We start from the raw sequence: 23,842 nt of genomic DNA, 5'->3' as shown, positions 1-23,842 counted from the left end.
GGAGGTTTAGGTTGCCCTTCAGTCTCGCTGTATTTCTTATATTGCACAATGCAGATTGTATCACTTTCTGTCTAATCTTCTGTCTTCTGCTTCTTTCCAGTTCTCTGGTGTGTGTCCCCACCACCACCCACCTTGCTGGGCCTTCCCCCATACCCTCTGCCATCAGTGCCCTGTTAGGACGCACACCCATACCCACATGCTGGTCCCTGGGCCCTGTTGGGACATGAGCATCCCTGGACTCCTCTGCTTGTGTACCCTGTGAGGCTCGACCTCCCCCCCCCCCCCCAATCACTGCCATTTGTCCCCTGTCAGGACACCCACACACACCTACATTGGCACGCATGTCTAGGAAGGGTGTGTTTGAAAGGTCACGGGCATACACCAGTGCGGGAGAAGTGTGTCCACAAGGGAGCGATACACATCTTGTGAACCCCTCCGCTGCTCTGAAGCACACACATGCCCTCGTATGAACACGCTTTTCCCCAATGTGTGCCTGTGCCATTTTGGATACACATGCATCCAGCATATGGCAAACACAACCCTCCCTTGGGCACCTGTCCACTATCCTGGGCCCCCTTCCCTTTCTGACAGGTGCACACAGACACCCTCTCTCCCCCTCAGTATGTATCCACCCTGTTTGCCTCACCACCTCCCACTTGTGTAAGCACCTTGTCAGTCCCTCCCCATGTCTGTCCTTCCTGCCATGTCTAGTCCCTCCCACCCAGTGCATACCATCCGAGAGCAGAAGTCAGAATCTAACTGCTGGGGCTGGGAAGGGCCATTCCCATGGGCAGGTTATTCCTGACTTGCACACCAGGGGTTCCTGCCCCACTTTCTCAAGCAGCTGGTGCTAGCCAGGCTCAGAGACGGGAGCCTGGTCTGATCCTAGCCAATGCCTGCATCAGCCCTTCACTCCTCCTCTCTCCAGGGTACATTCCAATCTGTTTTTTCTCTCTGTCTGTTTCTTTCTCTCTCTGTGGTCGCCTGCTATGATGTTCATCACCACTATCTTCTCCTCCTCCTCCTCCTCCTCCTCCTCAGATCCTCCACTCTTGAAGACAGTATTAAACAGTACGAGCAGGATCTGGCCAGGAAGCTCTACCAGTCCCGACAGCGGGCACCTGCACCAGGGGCCAGGCCAGCTCAGGTGTCTAGCCCAGGGCAGAGTCACGTCTCAAGAACCCCTGGGTCAGGAAGTCAATCCAGGTGTGCACAGCCCCTGTCCCTCCAGTTGCATGTTCCACAATCCTTCTCTGTATTCCTGCCTCCTACTGCAGCCATCTCTGCTGCTGTTCTAGGAGTGGGGAGAAACACCCCGCTCCTGCTGCAGTGTGCTAGAGCCCATTGCCCCCTGGTTCTGCAGGCTGATGGCAGTTATCTAAACAATCAGAGGGAGAAGGTCTCCTGCTTGGGAAGCCTCCGCTGCCAAGTGCAGAGCCCATCTTGCCATAGTCAGTTCTGAATTTCACAAATGCCAGAAGAGGGGCAGGATGCAGCAGCGCTGATGGAGTGTGGGGGAGATCAGAGTGCCTGAAATAACCCTCACATCCTTGTGGTTTATACCTGCAATTCCCCTCCTTCCTCCTGGCCTGGATGGTTCCCCATCACATCCCCAGGCACCTCTGGAGAGCCCTGCAGCTTCTCACTTGGGTGTGCAGCGCTCGGCTAGGCCTGTCCCAGATTCACACGTGTGTGTGTGTGTGTGTCAGGAGGAGGTTAATGGCTGATCATAGCAAATTCAGCTGTTTTCTGAATTCTCTCCTACACTGACTTTCTCTGTCTGCCACAACATATCCTCACCCTCTCCACAGAGGGAACATGGGAGCCAGTGCTCTGTCCCTGCCCTCCGACATTCAGCCTCAGAGCTATGGGCTGGCTGCCAGGCACAGAAGAAGGCATTACTCGTAATTCTCTTCAGTGATGCTAATGTCCACTTTCTCCCCCTCCTCTGAGGCAGGATGAAGTCTCTGGAGCAGGATGCCCTCAAAGCCCAGATGGTGATTGCCAAGTCCAAGGAGGGGAAGAAGCGCAGCACACTGGAACAGCTGGCTGAATCGCCTTCACCTGCTCCCACCCCCTCCCCAACCCTTCCAGAAGGTACTGTATGCCACGCATCCTGGGAGTGGGGTTCACCACATCACTGGGGATAGAGGCCAACATCTGTGCGCTAGCCAGGACTCTTCCAGATGTCCCAGACACAGGCCCACTGAGAGTGAATTCCCCATTTCTTCTAGGCTGAGGGGGCGCATCTAGGGCTGGGCTGGAATCTTGCAGCCAGGATAGTCCTGGCTTGTATGATACTGACAGAGACCCACCCCTTTGCCATGTTATTCTCCAGGGAACCCAAGCAGTGGAAACTCAACACCATAGCCCGAGAAACAGGAGAGAGAAATGACCGTGTGGCTGGGAGGCTTGGCGTAGCCCTTTATAGCGCTTAGGCATGCTGCCAAAGGGGGAAGGGGTGCGTAATGCATTCCTCACTAACCAATGCTTCTGCCTCTTCTTTTGCAGATTGCAGCCCCAGGAATGTCACTTCACCAGGGAGGCTGGTAGGAGTTGCTGCCACCCCCTCTCTGTCTTCTCTCTAAACCTGGGATACCCACCCACCGCGAGCCAGGAAGGGGAGAATGACCCGTATGGCTCGGATGTGGGATCCTCACTCACAGACTCATCCCAGACATGGGGCCATGAGAGTGAACCGCCTGGCCCCGTGTGCTCAACCATGCCTGTTGCTGAGAGCTGAGATTTGGTCTCATTTCCCTAGGTTTCCATTTCACTTGTCTGTGAACCCTCCCTTTCCCACATGTTCCATTTCCATCCCCTCTGCTTCTTCAGCTCAGCCTCTGCATTTTACCCTCAGCAAGCCTTTCACGCCTGACACCCCTTCTACAAGCCTCACAATACCTGCTCCCAGCTGTTGTGGTTGTTTTTTTCATTACCTCAAGTGACCCCAGCTGAGATCAGTGCTGGGCACTGTACACACGCACTGAGAGTCAGAGCTCACTGTGTACAAAGACAAGACAAAGGGGAGAGGGAAACTGAGGCACAGAGAGGGGATGAGGCTTGCCCCCAGTCACATAGTAGAACTAGGAATATATGGAGGTTTAAAATCCTGGCCCCAATGAATTCCATGGGAGTTGCCATTGATTTCAGTGGAACCTGGATTTTTCCCAGTTCATGCGCTCAGGGCCAGCAAAGGACAGGAGTGCCCTAAAACCCTGGGCATATACAGCGTGGTCCACTGGATCACGCACTGAAGGATTATATCCCAGAGATGACTTGCTGCAATAGACGATTGTTCATGCGAGTCCTGGTGCCACCTTTCACAGATGAGAGGTGTCACCATCGCCTTTACCCAAACCATTCCTTCTTCTCTGATCTCCTGATAAGCCTTTCCACAGTGTGCTGCAACCCTCTGCTTGCTGCTGATCCCTCGCTCACTCTCTCTCTTTCTCTCTCTCTCCTCTCTTGCTGTCCCTTCCAGTCCATGTCTGAAAAGAAGTTTGACTACCGGGAATTTGCTGCTATTCCTTCTTCCAAACCAGTTTACGAAATTCAGGTATAAGCTGCATGCAGAATTCCTGTCTTCACGCAATTGCCAACTAAGCAATCGGTCTGATTCTGGTTGGCGTGCCCTCACCTGAAGCTCTGTTATGTGACTTAGAGGTCTAACAGAGGGTCCCTCAGGGTGGGGATGTGTACTGTGGGTGAAATGTCTTTGGAACATGTCAGAATCATGGTGTACATCACAGAAAGAATGTGAATCTGGCTCCCCAGCCTGGATCCCACCCCACCTCCTGGGACATCTAGAGACCAGGTCATTAATTCATTGCTCTTAGCAATCATGCCAAAGGGTTTCTGTAGCTCCTTCTATGGGTGGAGCTGAGACAAACGGGGCTGCTGATGCAGTCTCCCTGAGTCCCCTGGGATTAAATGGAAGCCTGACTAGCTGACATGCTCGTGGCCTTTGGACATCTTCAAGAAACTGAGCTGTAGTCAATAGAACATGTCTCCCTCACTAGTGCCCTTGAAGATCTCCCTTCTAAGTAAGAATAATTCATAAAGGACCATTTTGATGAGTGATGCCAAAGCTTCCCAGGAGTTTCTTCTCCAGCTGACTAGGAATGAAAAGTTCCTCTTGCCTAGTACAGAAGAAGCCTCACAATCTACTGGGTGTTTGTGCACAACTAGCCGTTGTTGCAGCTGCAGCTTCCATGGAAAACCAGAGACTTTATGCCAAGCAGAATTCCCAATTTACCTTTCCACCCTCTGCTCCCCAGACTCTTTAGCTGAGGCAGCTACTGCTAAGGCGAGATCTGGTACCATTCAGCCCCTGACATGGAACCACAGAAACACAATTATTGAGACAGGAAACTAGTCCTTAGAGCCCTTTCCATGCAGGATGCAGTGGTGTGGCATGAGTAGTGACCTCTCTCTGAGCTGTAAGAGCAATTCATGAGTTACTCATTTTAGCAATTCGCTGATCCATTAGTTCAAGCTCTTTATTACAAGCAGTCAAATGGGATTGTGGAAAAATCAATCCAAATAACAAAAAACAAAGGTTTTAAAACCTTGTGGATTTCAAGCATCCATTGTTAGCACTGTTAAAATATCACCACACACCTCCCAGTGCTTTTAGAGTTACCAAACAGGGGACTTACAGGCAAAAACCTTGGTGCCAACATCTGACAAACTGTTTCAGTGAGAGACTATTGACCCTGACATAATTAACAAATAGCTAAGCACCAGGGAACTAGAACAGAAGAAATATTAGGACAAGAATGCCAAACAGTTATTCCATTGCAAGGAGGAGGAATATTAACTTCAAACCAGAATGTGGCTGACAACCTGCCAAGGAACTAGCTGAACCAGCAGCACCAGTGTTACAAATCCTGAGGGTCAGTCCTATGCAAGGAACTTGAGACATCTCCACAAAGCCAAAGAGGACACCAGAGCTCTGCTTTCAGAGGACACCCAGAATGCTGCTCACAGAAGGAACACACCCCCAGCCAGTCACTGACAGCGAAACATCAGGGACAGCAAACACAGGCGCCAGGTCGCAGATCCACCTCAGCAGCTGTACAGACCACTGCAGAGAAACTGAGCAGTGGCCATGTAGTCAGAGAGCCATTGGGCCGCAGAGATAACAGTTTGGACAGATATCTGTAGCAGAGAATAATCCTCTCATCCATGCTGAGTTAGGTCATCTTCCCAGCCTCCAGCCTTGGAGTCTGGGTGTGTCATTAACAAGCTGTTTGTCTGGAGTGGCTGTTTTGGCTGATATTAGGGTTAATTCACATTGATTTTCAAAAAGGAAGATGTAACAGTAGCTCCCAGGGGTATTACCTTTGTTACCATGGCCCAGGATGGGGTGGGAGCCAGCAAATGAAGAGTAGTTTCCCAGCACTCATTTATTACAGCGGTATTTAATCTGCTATCAGGAGGCAAAGATCTCAAGCCCAGGAGTCTCACCGTTCATCCCCCAGAGCTAGACTGGCATTAGCAGAGCTCAAGGTAGCTGCTAAGGGTTTGGTCTATACTGTTACTCAGGTTATCCCTTAATTACAATTTTGGCCACTCTCAAATGGTTACTGCTCTGTAGTATCTAAATGTCTTCATTTTGCACACAGACACAAATCATTTTCAGACACCTGGGCCAGATGAAGAGAGAGGGACAGAAACTTAAGTGCTGATGTTGGGAAATCACTGCTGATTCATAGAATCGAAGGACTGGAAGGGACCTTCGTAGGTCATCTAGTCCAGTCCCCGGCACTCATGGCAGGACTAAGTATTATCTAGACCATCCCTGACAGGAGTTTGTCCAACTTGCTCTTAAAAACCTCCAATGATGGAGATTCCACAACCTCCCTAGGCAATTTATTCCAGTGCTTAACCACCCTGACAGGAAGTTTTTCCTAATGTCCCACATAAACCGCCCTAGTTGCAATTTAAACCCCTTGCTTCTTGTCCTAGCCTCGGAGGTTAAGAAAATTTTTTTTTCTCCCTCTTCCTTGTAACCACCTTTTACATACTTGAAAACTGTTATCATGTCCCCTCTCAGTCTTCTCTTTTCCAGATTAAACAAACCTAATTTTTTCAATCTTCTCTCAGAGGTCATGTTTTCTAGACCTTTAATCAGTTTTGTTGCTCTTCTCTGGACTTTCTCCAGTTTGTACACATCTTCCCTGAAATGTGTCACCCAAAACTGGATACAATACTCCAGTTAAGGCCTAATCAGTGCAGAGAAGAGCGGAAGAATTACTCCTCGTGTCTTGCTTACAACATTCCTGCTAACACATCCCAGAATGATGTTTGCTTTTTTTGCAACAGTGTTACACTGTTGAGTTATATTTAGCTTGTGATCCACTATGACAGACAGATCCCTTTCCACAGTACTCCTTCCTAGTCAGTCATTTCCCATTTTGTATGAGTGCAACTGATTGTTCTTCGACTGCTTGCTCATGTCAATTCCATTGTAGGTGTGCATGCACCCACATGCCCGGCCATTGGAGACTTTTGCCTGAGCCGGCTATGGAGCCCTCTGGAGTGCCGTGCTCATGGCGCAGTATCAGGCACTACTGGCCCTGCACCCTCTTAGTTCCTTCTTACCGCCCATGGTGATCAGTCGGAGCGCTTCTGTCCCTTGCTTCGCAAGTAGTCAGCATTTTTTCTTTGTCTGTTTAGCCTTGTGCTTCTTTGTAAATAGTTGTAAGTGTTTAGTTAGATAGTGTCCCAGCGGGGACTTTGCCCCCGATGGGGCATGCCCCGATCTCCAGGTTTCAAGCCCTGCTTGTCCTGTAGTGACCCGCATGAGAGTTGTTTGCAATGCCTCGGGGAAACCCATATAAAGGAGCGCTGTCGTATCTGCCAAAACTTTTGTCCACAGACTCAGAAGGAGCACGACATCCGCCTCAGGGCCCTCCTGATGCCGGCTGCCCTGCATCCAGCTTCAGAGCCAGCATGGCCCAAACTGGAACCCAGTGCTTCAACTTCGGTGCATAGCGCACTTCCGGCACTGGGGTCCTCCCGGCACCGATCACTGTCACCGGTGCCGAAGAAGAAGCCTAAGAAGATGGCACCAGCCAAGCCCGACCAGGGGGCTCTGGGCAAAGGACCCTGTTCGGGCCTTACGCCCACTCCGGACCTGTTGAAGGGTTCGGCCACGGGGGGTTCCTCCCCCAGAAAGGACCCGCCACCGACTCTGGGTAGTGGTGAAAGGCCTAAGCAAATGGGGCATCCAGCCCCCTCTGAGGGCCTGGCACCAGGAGAGTCCACAGCGCCTCTGACGCGTGCAGCAAAGGACCAGGCTAAGGCTCCCCTTGAGGGCAAGCCCACCGGAAAGGCCTCACACAAATCAGATGAGTGACACTGGGCTCCAGAGCCAAGACAGAGCCACAGGTCACCACGTTCTTGGTCTCCATGTCAGCCCAGGTCTCTGGCTAGTCGCTACGAGTCGCCGGCACTGCGCTCTTGATCTCTCTCGTCGCGCAGAGGTTCGTCCAGGCATCGTCGATCACCCCAGTACCAGTCCTCGTCCCACCATCGGTCACCATCACTGAGACCTCGAGGGCGCTCCCCGACGCGATACCACTCCCCCTACCCCCGGCACCGGTCAGACCGGTCCAACCACCAGTCTCCGGCAGCAACCATGCGCCATCAGACTCAAGGCTCCACAGCCCTGCCCTGGTCACCGCAGGGAGACAACTTCGCAGGCTCGGAGGCACAGTTCAGTCCCTCGCCCAGACAGCATGAGTGGGCTCCTGAAGGTGCATCAGTGGCATTGGTGCCGACCTGGCACCAAAGCCAGTGGCCGTCCCATTGGCCGTATTGGAACACATGGGACGTTCCTGTCATGCTGGTGCCCCACTCCTGCCAGCCCTCGGTTGCCGCATCAGACAGACCACAGGCGGTACCCCCAGCATCTGCGGCACCGGGCTCGGTGCAGGACGTCCCGGCAACCGCCTCGGGTGAGGAGCCAGTACAAACCCCAAGGCCACTCTCCCCCAAGGCCACACCACCTAGGCCTCCCGCCATCCAGTCATCTTCCTCCTCCCCAGACAAAGCGGTAGCAGAACCTCCAGAGCTAGCCCACCGGAAGACTTCCGCCAGCATTAGGTTCTGCTCCAGAAGGTGGCGGCTAAATTGTTCCTCAAAGTGGAGGAGATGTAGGAGCAGATGGACACGCTTTTTAACGTGCTCTCTGCGTCCGCCCCAACCCAGGTTGCGCTCCTGGTTCACGATAGGGTCCTGAATATCGCCAAGGCCATCTGGCAGACCCCGTCTTCCATCCCGCCCACCTCGAAAAGGGCGGAAACAAGTACTTTGCCCCCGCAAAGGGGTTCGAGTACTTATATACTTATCCACCATCGGGTTCATTGGTTGTGTCGGTGGCCAATGAATGGGACAAACGGGGCCCAACAGTTCTACCCCTAAGAATAAAGAGGCGAAAAAACGACTTATTCAGCCGATTTATTCTATGGCTAGCCTCCAGTTTCGGGTGGCAAATCACCAGCCCCTCTTGAACCACTACAATTTTAACTTGTGGGGCTCTGTAAGAGGGTCCGGACTCACCCCTGCGGCGCCTCCTGCTGGTCGTCCAGGGAATTAGCTCACCAGCCTCTGGAGCGCCCTCTGCAGGCCGGTGATCCGCCTTGTCCTCTACTGGCGCCCGTGTCCCTCCCAGGACCCGGTGCCCCTATTACTGGGATGCTGCCCCCTGGCAGTACCCCACAGATCTGGGTCTCCCCTCCCTGGGGAACCCCCACCCACTATCCCCACCTTGCCTCAGCACTAGGTCACTGCCAGTCACCAACTGGCCCCCGCTCCCTCGGGCAAACTGCAGTATAGGCCACTCATCACTGGCAAGGGGGGTTTGGAACTGCTGCCTTGGCCTACCCCGGGGCTGCCCTCTGCAACCCCCAGTACCCCTTGGCCTAATACTAGGCCGCAGCCTGGGGCTTTCCAGGCTGGAGCTCCCCAGCTCCTCAGCCTGTCCCCAGCCCTGCTCCACTCAGGTACGCTATCTCTAGCTTGCTACAGCCAGGCCCTTCTCTCTCTGCACTCAGAGAGATTGCTGAGCTTCTTGCCGCCCTGGCCTTTATAGGGCCAGCGGAGTCTGTTTGGGGCGTGGCCCCAGCTGCAGCCACTTCCCCCAGTCAGCTCAGCCTGCAAGCTGCTTTCTCCAGCCACAGCCCCAGGCAGGGCTGTTTGAAACCCCTCAGGCAGGAGCGGGGTAACCACCCTGCTACAGGCTCTCTCCTCAAGTTCAAGGATTCCATGTCCCATGAAGAGGCCCAGGAATTTGCCACCCTGGCGAAGGAAGGGACCGTGGCAGCTCGGTCTTCTCTCCAGATGGCCCAGGACTCCGCCAATTCAGCTGCCCGAGTGGTCTCTTCAACGGTGGTGATGCGGCACAGATCCTGGCTCCAGACCGCCGGCCTGTCCCAGGAGATGCAGGCCTTGATCCACGACCTTCTGTTTGACGGTGTTGGCCTGTTTCCTGATCAAACGGATGCATGTCTGCATGGCCTAAAGGACACAAAGGCGACCCTCCGTTCCCTGGGATGCACACACCTCAGTCGTCTAGGCAGCCATTCCGGCCTCTCCCACCTCCTAGTCAGTGGCAGCCTCTGTAGGGGCCTACGAGGAACAGGGACATTTCAAGGAAGGTCGGTCTTCGCCCATCCCATGACAGCGCAGTTTCTGAAAAGTCTGGAGTCCCTTTACCCACATGTCCGAGACCCGGTCCCTCCTTGGACCTGAAACTTGTGCTATCTAGGCTCACGGGGCCCCCCTCTGAGCTCCTGGCTTCCTGGTCCCTTCTCCTGTTATCCTGGAAGGTCTCCTTTTTGGTTGCTATAACTTCAGAGATCAGGGTGCTCACGTCAGAGCCCCTGTATACGATCTTCTATAAGGACAAGGTCCAGCTGCATCTGCACCTGACCTTTCTGCCCAAGGTCGTCTCCCAGTCCCACACGAGTCAGGACATATGTCTTCCGGTTCTTTGCCCGAAGCCTAATGCGATGGATGAGGAGGGCAGGCTGCATACCTTGGACGTTAGGCAGGCTGTGGCCTTCTACATAGAGAAGACGAAGCCATTCTGTAAGTCTACGCAGCTGTTTGTTGCTGTCGTGGACCGGATGAAGGTTTGTCCAGTGTCTATCCAGAGGATCTCGTCCTGGATCACGGCTTGTATCCGCTACTGCTATGAACTGGCGAAGGTGCCCCCACCACAGATTGTGATGGCTCACTCCACTAGGGTGCAGGCCTCATTGGCGACCTTCCTCGCTCAGGTGCGATCCAGGAAATTTGCCGGGCCACAACCTGGTCGTTCGTCCACATGTTTGCCTGCGCTGATCCAGCAAGCTCAAGCTGATGCTGGTTTCAGCAGAGCCTTACTACAATCTGCAAGACTGAGGGAACTGGGATTGTTTAGTCTGCAGAAGAGAAGAATGATGGGGGATTTGATAGCTGCTTTCAACTACCTGAAAGGGGGTTCCAAAGAGGATGGTTCTAGACTGTTCTCAATGGTACCAGATGACAGAACAAGGAGTAATGGTCTCAAGTTGCAGTGGGGGAGGTTTAGGTTGGATATTAGGAAAAACTTTTTCACTAGGAGGGTGGTGAAGCACTGGAATGGGTTACCTAGGGAGGTGGTGGAATCTCCTTCCTTAGAGGTTTTTAAGGCCCGGCTTGACAAAGCCCTGGCTGGGATGATTTAGTTGGGAATTGGTCCTGCTTTGAGCAGGGAGTTGGACTAGATGACCTCCTGAGGTCCCTTCCAACCCTGATATTCAATGATTCTATGATAAAACTGTGAACTCCAAGCCCATCTCCGGTGATTCTGCTTGTGAGTCACCTACAGTGGAATCGACATGAGCAAGCACTCAAAGGAGAAAAAACGGTTATTCACTTTAGACTCATAGACTTTAAGGTCAGAATCTCACCCACCCACTCCTGTAACAAACCCCTGACCTATGTCTGAGTTATTGAAGTCCTCAAATCGTGGTTTAAAGACTTAAAAGTGCAGAGACTCCTCCAGCAAGTGATCCGTGCCCCACACTGCGGAGGAAGGCGAAAAACCCCCAGGGCCTCTGCCAATCTGCCCTGGAGGAAAATTCCTTCCCGACCCCAAATATGGCAATCAGCTAAACCCTGAGCATGTGGGCAAGACTCACCAGCCAGACACCCAGGAAAGAATTCTCTGTAGTAACTCAGATCCCACCCCATCTAACATCCCATCACAGGCCATTGGGCATATTTACCGCTAATAGCTAAAGATCGATTAATTGCCAAAATGAGGCTATCCCCTCATACCTTTTTGTAACTGTTGTTCTTTGAGATGTGTTGCAAGGGCCGTCCCTAGGAGGGGCGTGGGACCCAGGGCAGAAGAGATGAATCCATCACTTCTGGGACTGACCTGTCACTTCTGGGACCGACCGCGCCTGGTGCTGGCCAATTGCACTGGCAGCCTGCGGGGCCCCCCAAAGCGTGGGGCTTGAAGTGGTCACCCAGATTTGCCATACCCAACGGAGGGCTCTGTGTGTTGCTCATGTCCATTCCATTACCCGCCCTCCTGCCCCTCCGTTGGAGTTGTCGGCAAGAAGGAACGAAGAGGGCGCAGGGCCGGCGGTGCCTGATATACCACGCCATGAGCAGGGCATTCCAGAGGGCACCACAGCCGGCTCTACGGCTACCACTAAGGCAAAAGTCTCCGACATGCACATGGGTGCACGCACACATACAATGGAATGGACGTAAGCAACACATCTTGAAGAACAACAGTTACAAAAAGATGAGTAACCGTTTTTTTCCTTCCTAATCGGGGTACTTTGCATTACCTCCTTTTCTCCAGTTTGTCCAGATCATTTTGAATTTTAATCCTTATTAAACATTATTTTTTCCAAACTCATGCTGAGGTGGTAATGCAAGCCAAGGGAGCATTCTTCCCTCAGGCTATCATGGAGCTGCCGCCACTGGGAGGGGACACAGCCACCGATTGGCCAGGCAGTCACCAGCCAGGAGATCTTCTGGAACTCTCACACAATAATGGCCATGAGTAATGCTTCCTACCACTTTTAAGTGGCTAGGAGGAGACCACATCACTTCTTGGCATTAATCACACAGGCCTGCCAGTCCGCTTGGATTACAGCATTGCTATTTACCTGCACTAGGAAGCATCAGTCCTGAGGATACTAAACTGGGGTAACAGCTGCCGCCACAGCAACACAGGGCACTTCAGGCCCATGCTCCACTCTCTGTTGGCTCCCGTAGAGCCCTGCAGCTAACCCCAGATCTCTGTCCTTGTTTCAAAGCACGAGCAGGTCTGGGTCTGGGATACCTGAGGCTCATCTCACTCTCCAGGACCTCCCCCACCCTCAGTGAGTCTGCTGCTCAGGCACAACGGGTGAAACGTGAGCGGGCAGGAGATGCTGCTTCTTGGGGCTCACCCAGGACTGTAGAACTCCCTCCTGCAGAGCCTGGGAACGACCACAAACCCCTCGGTGTTTTCTAGTCCAAATGCAAAGTGCACTTGTCCCTCCCCTCCGAAACAACTGCCCAGAACACGTCAGTGACTAATCACAATAACGCCCCTGCTCACATGCTCTCCTTGGGGTGAGGGATGACGAGGTGCAGGAGCGGGAATCCGTATGTTGGTGTAACTTGGGCAGGCCATGGATCCCTAGCAATGGACGCAGTATATAGAGTTGAATAGCAAAGACTCCAGTGGAGCCATTGTCGTGGAGGAAAGAGCTCCTTTACTCACTGGAGGACTCTGAGTGTATTGCTCCAGAAAGCCATTTTCCCAGAGAGCTCAGAGATTCTGTATCCAGGACAAAGTGCTAGGTCCCTATGCCTCCCCTTCTAGCAATGGGCCTCGTCCCTGGAGCACCTCGAGACTTATAGCCCTGAGCAAAATTAGTTTCTTTTAAACTGTTCTGAGTCTCACCATGGCCTGAATCCCAAGGCAGGGGGCTGCCAAGAGGATCTCGTGCAGAGAATTCCATTTGCTGAAATGTGTTTCCGTTTACCGAGGCCTCTAAAAACTAGTAGGAGCACTGGAGTTTCACAGTTGCCAGCTACCAACCCTTCCCCAGGCTGGCTGCTGTATGCTGGGCTGTCTATGCTTCCTGCCTCATCTAAGGGAAAGAGTTTACTGCACCAAAAGAGAATGGACTCTGCTGCGGAGGAAGTCAGTCTGACAGATGCTGCAGGCTGTGGGCGAGAGTCCAGGGCCTTCAGAGAGGCCGTGGATTCCCATTGCTCTTGCTGTCCTCCCCATCTTCTGTCCTCCTTACCTCTCTTGCCCTACCTATTTCTCTCACTCTCTCTTAATCCAACTAGGGCAGCAAGGGGATACCCTGCTGGGCACACTACCTTCCTCCCCTGAATCCAGCCTATGGCTCTGGCACTGAGCATTAACATGGGGTCATTTGCTCTTTCACTCAGAATCCTTTGCTTCAGCCCCTCTGCCACAGAGCCTTGGCGAAAGGCTCTGTCTAGCAGTCAGCCACATCCCTGGTGCTGGGGCAGGCAACTGAGGAGAATAATTGGTGCCTGATGCTCACTGCCCTTTGCTCTTTTCTCTTCCAGTCACCCGAAGCAGTTGGCAATCTCAGATACGTGGATGACACAAATAGCACAGGTAAGTTACTGACCAAGCAATAGGGAGCCATACAGCCCCCACCTCCCCACATCAACCCTCCTAGCCACAGTACTGGGGAGTCCACAGAGCACTGACGAATCCGGTTTATTGTGCTGCCTGAAGCAATCGCCTGTTTCTGTCCCATTCTAGACTGAACCCTCCAATCCAGCAGCACTGAATTGTGGGTAGGATTTTTCTGCATTGTGGCTGGATGATGACTGATTTGCTGGGAGTAGTGTGTAGTGAGCATGCCTCCGTTTGTTCCTGGCCTCTGTCCTGGGGCAAAGGGTGGGAGGGTCCGGCCTCCTGCAGCTGACGTTGGTGTGCGGTGTGCATGCCCCAGTGGGACTATCCTAGATGGGAGTGGAGAACCTGGCTGCCTGCAGCAGGGAATGGGAGGTATGTGGTGGGTTGCAGGGCTTGAAAGCATTTGAATACTTGAGAACCAGGGTTCTTCGAGTCTGTGTGCGTGTGCATGTACGACGTGCACACGGGCTCAGAGTCTCTGGCCAGCATTGTCCAGCATGCACCCTGCATGGTTTTTTTCATTTCATTTTCACCAAAAAAAATTCTGTCTTCCTCACTTTTGCCTTTTTGGTGCCTCTCGCCAGTGGTGGACTCAGAGTATTAGAGCTTTAAGGCCTGTCCACCATGCGATGCACTTACTCCCCATGATTGAGCACAGTTGGTATCTCTTCAGTCTGGGAGACAGCCATGTCCCGGACCAGTGCTCATTGGATTAGCCCTTCTCCCCCAGGACTCGTTTTTCCTGGGATAGCCAACTACAGCACTTCCTCCTGATGTGATCCATTAGAGGAGCACTGGATCCCAAAGGAAGTCCCTCTGACTCAAAAAAGGCACTCTCTCCTCACAGGTCCCCTTCAGTCAGTGTCCTGTAATTAGGGATTCGACTCCTAAGGCCAGGTCTACATTGTCACTTACATCGGTATAACTTACGTCGCTCAGAGGTGTGAATAAGACGCCCCCCCGAGAGAGATACGTTACACCGACCTAAGCACCAGTGTGGACAGCGCTACCTCTCCCAGAGATGGATTTATTATGCCAATGGGAGCTTCATCAGACACGTGACAGCAGCACAACTGCACTGGTGCAGCTGGACTGCTGTAGCGCCTCTAGCGTAGACTAGCCTTAAGATTCCCATGACTAAGTGCCCACAGCCCCCTCTGTTGACATTGGTCCTTCCTTAAGACAAGTTTGGCACCAGTAGGGAGCCTGGCACTGAAGCCTGGTACTACTTCCACCTCGAGGAAGGGCAGATTGGACATTCCCGGGGAGATTCTTGGCACTGACCCTCCTACCCAGAACTTGATAGGTCAAAGACCACAGAAGAGCCATAAGCATTGTCTATCCGAAATTGTCAGGCCTTAGGCTTAATCATGCTGAAAAGTCTAAAATGACTGAGTCTTTCAACTGTCAGATCTGAGGAAAATGAAATCCACCCCAGCACTGAAGCCTGGTACCAATTAACTCTCCTGGTTGAAAGGTGTCAGTCCCAGAATTGGCACACAGAGTGGAGTCCTTGACAGTTCTGGCAGATGTAATCCACATGTTGAGCCCTCCATACCAACTGCAGTCCCAATATGTCAGGTGCCACAATACCTGATACTGTTACCAACAACCTCTCACCCTTGCTCAGAGAGCTCAACACCACCTGTAGAGCATGAGCAGTTCTTGTCTCCTGGCCATTCCTTTTTCCCTGAATTAAGCAGGGAACCATCACCAGTTCCTTGCCTGTTGGCTAGACCTACATCACCCTCCCATTCTCCACTCCCTGATCACAGAGAACCCCTCCTAAATCTCTCCCTCTCATTATACCTTCTTCTCCATGAGCTCTCTTAGTCTTCTACGTGAGCTCCATCTCCTCCATAATCTTAACCCGTCAGTTTCCACCTGGGCCTTATTGGGTGGTTTGGGATCCTCCTTCTAAGCCCTCTAGACCTTGTTCACCTTCCTGGTCTTCTTAAAAAAAAACCAGATCTAATTCATTAACTAGGTCTGTCCCTTGTCTGCCCAGTGATATGGCTCTCCATAGACAGCAAGAACCAGAACAGGAGGAGGATGAAGATAGAGAGCCAGACAGGGAAGAGGATATTACTCTGAGAGCCTCAAGAGCTTCCTAACCCTTCCCCTCCCATGTCTTCGAAAGGCGTTATCGTCACTGGACAAAGCAGTGACACACAGCCCAATTCCTGCCTCAGATGAGTTCCAGGCTAGGTCTGCTGTGAAGTATATCAGACTGATTAGATTCATAGACTCATAGACTTTAAGGTCAGAGGGGACCATCATGATCATCTAGTCTGACCTCCTGCACATTGCAGGCCACAGAATCTCACCCCCGCACTCCTGAAATAGACCCTTAACCTCTGGCTGAGTTACTGAAGGCCTCAAATCTGTGATTTAAAGACTTCCAAGTTACAGAGAATTCACCATTTACACTAGTTCAAACCTGCAAGTGACCCATGCAGAGGAAGGTGTCTCAGTCAATCTGGCCTGGGAGGAAATTCCTGACCCCAAATATGGTGATCAGTTAAACCTGGAGCATGTGGGCAAGACCCACAGCCAGACACCTGGGAAAGAATTCTCTGTAATAACTCACAGCCCTCCCCAGCTAGTGTCCTGTCTCTGACCGTTGGGGATATTTGCTGCTAGCAGTCGCAGATCGACTACATGCTATGATAAGCAGTCTCATCATACAACTCCCTCCATAAACGTATCAAGCTCAGTCTTGAAGCCAGTTAGGTTTTTGTCCCCATTGTTCCCCTTGGAAGGCTGTTCCAGAACTTCACTTCTCTGATGGTTAGAAACCTTCATCTAATTTCAAGCCTAAACTTGTTGATGGCCAGTTTATATCCATTTGTTCTTATGTCCACGTTGGCACTTAACTTACATAACTCCTCTCCCTCCTTGATATTTATCTCTCTGATAAATTTATGGAGAGCAACTATATCTCCCCTCAGCCTTCTTTTGTTTAGGCTAAACAGGTCAAGCTCTTTGAGTCTCCTCTCATAAGACAGGTTTTCCATTCTTCAGATCATCCTAGTAGCCTTTCTCTGCACCTGTTCCAGTTTCAATTTATCTTTCTTAAACGTGGGAGACCAGAACTGCACAGTGTTCCAGATGAGATCTCACCAGTGCCTTGTATAATGGTACTAACACTTCCCCGTCTCTACTGGAAATACCTCAGCTGATGCATCCTAGGACTGCATTAGCCTTTTTCACAGCTGCATCACACTGCTGGTTCATAGTCATTCTGTGATCAACCAAAACACCCAGATTTTTCTTCTCCTCTGTCACTTCCAACTGATACGGCCCCAGTTTATAGCAAAAATTCTTGTTGTTAGTCCCTAAATGCATGACTTTGCACTATTAAATTTCATCCCATTTCTATTATTCCAGTTTACAAGGTCATCCAGGTCATCTTGTATGATGTTGAGCTACCCATTATATAGGAGAAAGCTCACAAACTTTTCAATATTCTCCATCTGACTTTCCCCTGCAATTGGCAATGCTAATCCATAAAGGGACATTGATCATTCACTCATAGATTCACAAAGTCTTTGAAAGACCTTTGGAAGAGTCTAGCCTCCTCAGTTCTCTCAAATATTGTAGCTATGAAGAGGTATCAAATCCCTCGGAAAGGGTTTAAGAATTTTTACTCCCATCCATGCCCGTGGTCCTTAGTGAGTTCGGTAGTTGAAGAAAAATCCAAATAGGCTGAAAAATTCAGTCATTTCCAAAGATAAGGACCCCAAGAGACGTAACCTCTTAGGCAGGGCCTCTTTGGCTTCTCTCCAGCTAAGGATAGACAATTTTTCTCCATCCATCAACTCAGCAGCAACAATGGGTCTGAGTGAAATCTTTCCACCACTTTTGGTCTTGTACCATCTCCACAGCTTTGTTCATCTTTAAACCTTTTTGTTCCATGTCATTCTTCACCAAGTCTATCCAATGCATCTGCGGTCTTCTTCTATTTCTAGTTCCTTGCACTCTGGTATGTATCACCAATTCTGGTATCCTTTCTGGGTCCCTTCTCGACATATGTCCAAATCACAATAGTCATCTTTCTTGAATCTTCTGTAACAGGCTTATTTCTTGCCCTAGCCATTTTCTTATCACTCCATTTTTTATTTTCTGCAGTCTTGACACTCTCAGTTATTCCCCTCAGCCTGTTAATCTCTGCAATCAATATCTTACATTCATTGGCTTTCCTGCCACTCCAACATTCTCACCCCTACAGTAGTATCGACATGACAGTTGTCTTATATATATTATTTTCATTTTTATCTAAATGTCTTTAAGTCTTCCTGGTCTTGCAGTTTTCTGAATGCAGTATAGCTAATCCAGTTCTTCTTTTTATGTCATCTTCACAATTCCTATTCTTCTATACTAGTCCTCCAAGCTACACTCATTTTTCTACTTGTTCCAGTTGTCTCCAATTTTGATCTTTACCTCTTTCTCTAGTCTTCCAATTACCATAATTTTTGTCTTCTCTGTGCTGATCTTCAGTCTGAATTTTCTGCTTTCCTGGTTTACCTTGTCAGTTATTCTCCGTAAATCCACCTTTGTCAATGCTAGGAGGCTGAAAACTAAGATCTATGATGTTGACAAATGGGAAGAGCCAGATCTCAGAAAAAGAATATTGTGCAGAAAACCATCACTTTGTGACACACTTCAGGGTTACCTAAGGTGTCTGGAGTGACCACAAGCTTACAGAGTGAGAGAGACTCATCTGTGCACACCCAAGGAAATCCTCTCTAAACTTTTTCACAAACTCAGCCATCTATTCTCCTTCTGCTTCAGGGCCACACTCCCAAGAATCTTTGATAAGATCCAGAGGGCCCCTGACTTTTCTCCCATAAAGCAGGTCAAGTGGGATGAACCCCATGACTGTTGGGGCACCTCCTGGTGAGACCATAACAAATAGGGCAACATTACATCCAAGTCACTTGCCCTCCTGTTCTCATACATTTTTAACATAGACTTTAAGGTCCCATGACTAAACAGTTTTTGGGTGATATGGGGCAGATCTCAATTGTTTTGCCCCACACATCCTCCATTACTCTCAAAATAGGTGGAACATGACATTTGAACCAAGATCTGATAAGATCTCTTTTGGAAAACTCATCCTGCTAAATATGGTAAACAGTGCATCTGCAACTGTTCCAGTTTCCACGTTTGACAGAGCGACCACTTCCAGATATCTGGCAGCAAAATCCACCACTAATATAAATCTTTTCCCCTTTTGGCATGGCCTGGATAATGGCCTTATGAGATTCAGGCTGACCTTATAAAACCCTTCTTTAATCACTGATAAAGGATGTGGTGGAGCTGTATAGAGACCTGTGGCCTTTTCCCGCTTTTGACGTAAGTCGCAAGTTTTGTAGTACTCCTTTACTTGATTCTGGATATTTGGCCAGTAAAAGTTTTTTCTTAGCCTCTCATAACTCTTTGTTCCTAGGTAAATGGCAAACTGGCATTGGTAGGCTAGCAGCAGTAGCTCCACATGATGCTTTGTGAGTACTATTAGCTCTCTGTAGGGTGGCACCTATTTTTCCCCACTGGGGCTTCCCTGTATATTCTGCCCTCCTCCCTAAACCTTCCCCTGCTCTCTTTACCTTGGGCACTATTAGAATGTTTTCCCAATGAGTTGTCTGCACTTGATTCAGCAGCAAACTCCCCTTAGCTTTTGCTTGCACTGAGGGCTGACTCCTTGGCCTCCCTCCCCTGTGGACGTATCATCACTCTCTGCTGCTAAAGGTACAGCGGTCTCCCCTCCCCCTTTAGCTGCCTCCCCCTCTGCAGATTTACATTTGGAAGCCCAGGAACATCCTCTCTCTTGCTCTGGGTCACAATATTAATAGCCCTATGCAGTGAAATAATATAATTCCCCACCAATACATCCCCAGGTATATTATGGAGAACACCCACCTTCAACCTTCCTACTCCGTGAACCAAAGGCACTCTGAATTCAGATTTCCCCAAGGCAAGGAGCGTTACCCTCTCCCTGGGAGCATATCAGATTCCTTAATCATATCCTTCCTGACAAGTGTGATCTGGGCTCCTGTGTCTTTACACACTTGGCACATCCTGCCATTTACCCTGGCATCTTTAATAAACTCTTTGTCCATCTCCAGGAGGTCAGAACGGACAAAATTAACTGGGAGCTCCTCAGATATGCCAGGGGTTTCAGAGCAAGGATAGTCTTATTAACCTGGGCAGTTTGGAGTTGGTGTCTGGATTCAACATACATATTTGCTCCATTATTTTTCCAGGTGCTGAAGTTAAGCTGGCTGGTCTGTAATTCCCTGAGTTGTCGTTATTCCCCTTTTTATAGATAGGTTCTATATTTGCCCTCTTCCGCTTCTCTGGGATTTTTCCCATCCTCTATGAGTTCTCAAAGAGAATCGTAACCCTAGTCACTAATGGCTCAGAGACCTCTTCAGCCAGTTCCTTAAGTATTCTAGGCTGTATTTTGTCAGGTTCTGCCAACTTGAAGACATCTGACCTGATCCTATCCCATTTACACTGATGTTCACTATGTTAATCCTCCAATCACTGCTAATCTTTTTGGTTACAACTGAAACAAAGAAGACATCTAACACTTTGACTATTGCTGCGTTTTCTATCATCATCTTTCCCTCCTCAGTGGGTAATGGGCCTACCCTGTCCTTGGTCTTCCTCTTGCTTCTAATGTATTTGTAAAACGTTTTCCTGTTACCTTTTATTTTCCTTGCTAGTTTAAACTCATTTTGTGCCCTGGCCTTTCTGATTTTGTCCTTACATGCTTGTGTTGGTTTTTTAATATTCATCCTTTGTAATTTGACCTACTTTCCACTTGTTGTATGACTTATTTATAAGTTTCAGGTCACTGAAGACCTCTTGATCTTTTACCATACTTCCTATCTTTCCTTTGCATTGGGATAGTTTTCTCTTGTGCCCTTAATAATGTCTCTTTAAAAAAAATACCTACTTTCCTGAACTCTTTTTTCCCTTAGATTTGTTTCCCACAGGATCTTACCTACCAATTCTCTGAGTTTGCTAAAGTCTTCCTTCTTGCAGTCCATTGTCCATAGAATCATAGAAAATTCGAGTTGGACAAGACTTCAGGAGGTCATCTAGTCCAACCCCCTGCTCAAAGCAGGACCAATTCCCAACTAAATCATCCCAGCCAGGGCTTTGTCAAGCTGGGCCTTAAAAACCTCTAAGGATGGAGATTTCATCACCTCCCTAGGTAACCTATTCCAGTGCTTCACCACCCTCCTAGTGAAATAGTGTTTCCTAATATCCAACCTAGACCTCCCCCACTGCAACTTGAGACCATTGCTCCTTGTTCTGTCATCTGCCGCCACTGAGAACAGCCTAGCTCCATCCTCTTTGGAACCCCCCTTCAGGTAGTTGAAGGCTGCTATCAAATCCCCCCTCACTCTTCTCTTCTGCAGACTAAATAAGCCCAGTTCCCTCAGCCTCTCCTCATAAGTCATGTGCCCCAGCCCCCTAATCATTTTCGTTGCCCTCCACTGGACTCTCCCCGATTTGTTCACATCCCTTCTGTAGTGGGGGGCCCAAAACTGGACCCGTACTCCAGATGTGACCTCACCAGTGCCAAATAGAGGGGAATAATCACTTCCCTCAATCTACTGGCAATGCTCCTACTAATGCAGCCCAATATGCCATTAGCTTTCTTGGCAACAAGAACACACTGTTGACTGATATCCAACTTCTTGTCCATTGTAATGGCCAGGTCCTTTTCTGCAGAACTGCCGCTTAGCCAGTTGGTCCCCAGTCTGTAGCAATGCATGGGGTTCTTCTGTCCTAAGTGCAGGACTCTGCACTTGCCCTTGTTGAAGCTCATCAGATTTCTTTTGACCCAATCCTCCAATTTGTCTAGATCACTCTGGACCCTATTCCTACCCTCCAGCATATCTACCTCTCCCGCTAGCTTAGTGTCATCTGTGAATTTGCTGAGGGTGCATTCCATTCCATCATCCAATCATTAATGAAGATGTTGAACAAAACCAGCTCCAGGACCAACCCCTTGGGGCATTCCACTTGATACTGGCTGCCAACTAGACATGGAACCGTTGATCACTACCCATTGAGCCCAATGATATAGCCTGCTTTCTATCCACCTTATAGTCCATTCATCCAATCCATACTCTTTTAACTTGCTGGCAAGAATACTGTGGGAGACTGTATCAAAAGCTTTGCTAAAGTCAAGATATATCATGTCCACCACTTTCCCCATATCCACAGAGCCAGTTATCTCATAGAAGGCAATCAGGTTGGTCAGGCATGACTTGCCCTTGGTGAATCCATGTTGACTGTTCCTGATCACCTTCCTCTCCTCCAAGTGCTTCAAAATGGATTCCTTGAGGACCTGCTCCATGATTTTTCCAGGGACTGAGGTGAAGCTGACCAGTCTGTAGTTCCCCAGATTCTCCGTCTTCCCTTTATTAAAGATGGGCACTCTATTTGCCTTTTTCCAATCATCTGGGACCTCTCCCGATCACCACAAGTTTTCAAAGATAATGGCCAATGTTTCTGCAATCACATCAGCCAACACCCTCAGATGCATTAGATCCGGCCCCATGGACTTGTGCATGTCCAGCTTTTCTACATAGTCCTTAACCTGTTCTTTCACCACTGAGGGCTGCTCACCTCCTCCCCATACTGTGCTGCCCAGTGCAGCAGTCTGGGAGCTGACCTCATCTGTGGGGACTGAGGCAAAGTAGCAGTCTCTTCCAACCCTAATCTTCTATGATTCTTCCTAGCAATCCTTCTTTCTGGAACAATATCCCATTGTCGAAGACTCCAAAGCCCCCTCTCCAACACCACCTGTGTAACCACACATTTACTTCCACAATTCAATGTTCCCTACCTGGGCCTTTTCCTTCAACATGGAGGATGGATGAGAACACGACTTGTGCCTCCAACTCCTTTATCCTTCCCAGAGCCATGTAGTCTGTAGTGAGCCGCTCAAGGTCATTCTTGGCAGTATCATTGGTGCCCATGTGGGAAGGAGTAGCAGTTCGAGGGCTTGATCAGTCCCAGCAGACAGTCTGTCACATCCTGAATTCTAGCTTCCTCCTACCATTCCTTAGAATCATGAACTCTGTCATATCATGATCACTTTCACTCAAACAGCCTTCCACCTTCGAATTCTCAACTAGTTCTTCCCTGTTTGCCAGAATCAAATCCAGAACAGCCTCTCCCCAATCGCTTTCTCCACCTTCGGTAATATAAAGTTGTCTCCATTGCATTCCAAGAATTTGGTGGATAATCGGTGCCCGGCTGTGTTATTTTCCCAACAGCTGTCTAGGTAGCTGAAGTCCACCATCACCACCAAGCTCTATGATTTTGTTAATTATTCCGAACTAAGAGCTCTCAGTCTGGGGAATCTTCCCCAGGGAAGGCGTGGGAATCCCATCCTGGAGCATTTAAAATGATGTGGGACAGTGTCCTGATTATAGAGAACATGCAGCTACATCCTACAGTGCTAGGGACATTACAGCTCAAACAATGCTGCACTCGTGTGGGAAAAGCACTAGGCATGACCCACGAGGGCCTGCACCGAGGTAACGTGGTGACAAATACCTCAGAGCTAGTTACTGATCTGTAAGTCCAGTCCAGTGATGGTGACACCTGCTGCTCTCCCAAACCCTTCTGCCCTTGGTCATGGCAGAATGGGTTGTAGCAGCAGGTGGAAATGAAATGTCTTTTCTTTGGCATCCAATTAATTTGTTCTGGTTTGACTGGAGGGCGGGAATGAGTCTGGGAGACCACAGGGCGTAGCTAGCTGTGAGGTTTCAGGGGGGGAGAGTAATGCTTATTCAGGACAAAATAAAAAAATTGAAATTTTTCATGGGACAGAAATTCAGAAAAATTCCATTTCAAGAGAACCAAAATGGGATTTTTTTTTTCAGTTTACCAACTGCTTGCCTGGAAGGGTCTTAGAGAGACAAGGCGGGGGAGGTAATGTTTTTTTATTGGACCAACTTGTGATGGTGAGAGAAACAAGCTGTCAAGATTACACAGAGCTCTTCTGCAGGTACTCAGAGTGTCACAACTAGATATAAGGTGGAACAGCTTGTTTAGCACAAGTCAGTATTTCAAGGGACTGACTGTTCAAGGTGAAGTGCCCCGTTAACATCCCTCCAGTCATAGGGAGGAAGGGAG

The 23,842-nt window shown here is 49.7% G+C and overlaps 1 protein-coding gene across 19 annotated transcripts in view; it reads left to right on the top strand.

The window, feature by feature from the left end:
* The window catches only part of SCRIB (scribble planar cell polarity protein), a 210,410-nt gene that overhangs the window by 184,278 nt on the left and 2,290 nt on the right, over positions 1-23,842 (top strand). For 13 of the 19 annotated variants that reach the window (XM_054017244.1, XM_054017243.1, XM_054017258.1 and 10 more), the window contains 5 exons: positions 1,042-1,206; positions 1,958-2,097; positions 2,512-2,549; positions 3,485-3,559; positions 13,594-13,645. In XM_054017244.1, the coding sequence (XP_053873219.1) occupies positions 1,042-1,206; positions 1,958-2,097; positions 2,512-2,549; positions 3,485-3,559; positions 13,594-13,645 (470 nt within the window). Of the gene's footprint in view, positions 1-1,041; positions 1,207-1,957; positions 2,098-2,511; positions 2,550-3,484; positions 3,560-13,593; positions 13,646-13,795; positions 13,831-23,842 lie in introns of all 19 variants that reach the window. The other 6 variants (XM_054017247.1, XM_054017248.1, XM_054017251.1 and 3 more) reach the window with 6 other exon arrangements.

Source organism: Malaclemys terrapin, chromosome 2 (assembly GCF_027887155.1).
Source record: "Malaclemys terrapin pileata isolate rMalTer1 chromosome 2, rMalTer1.hap1, whole genome shotgun sequence".
Taxonomy (NCBI): Eukaryota; Metazoa; Chordata; order Testudines; family Emydidae; genus Malaclemys; species Malaclemys terrapin.
This window is presented reverse-complemented; position numbering and strand designations above follow the sequence as displayed.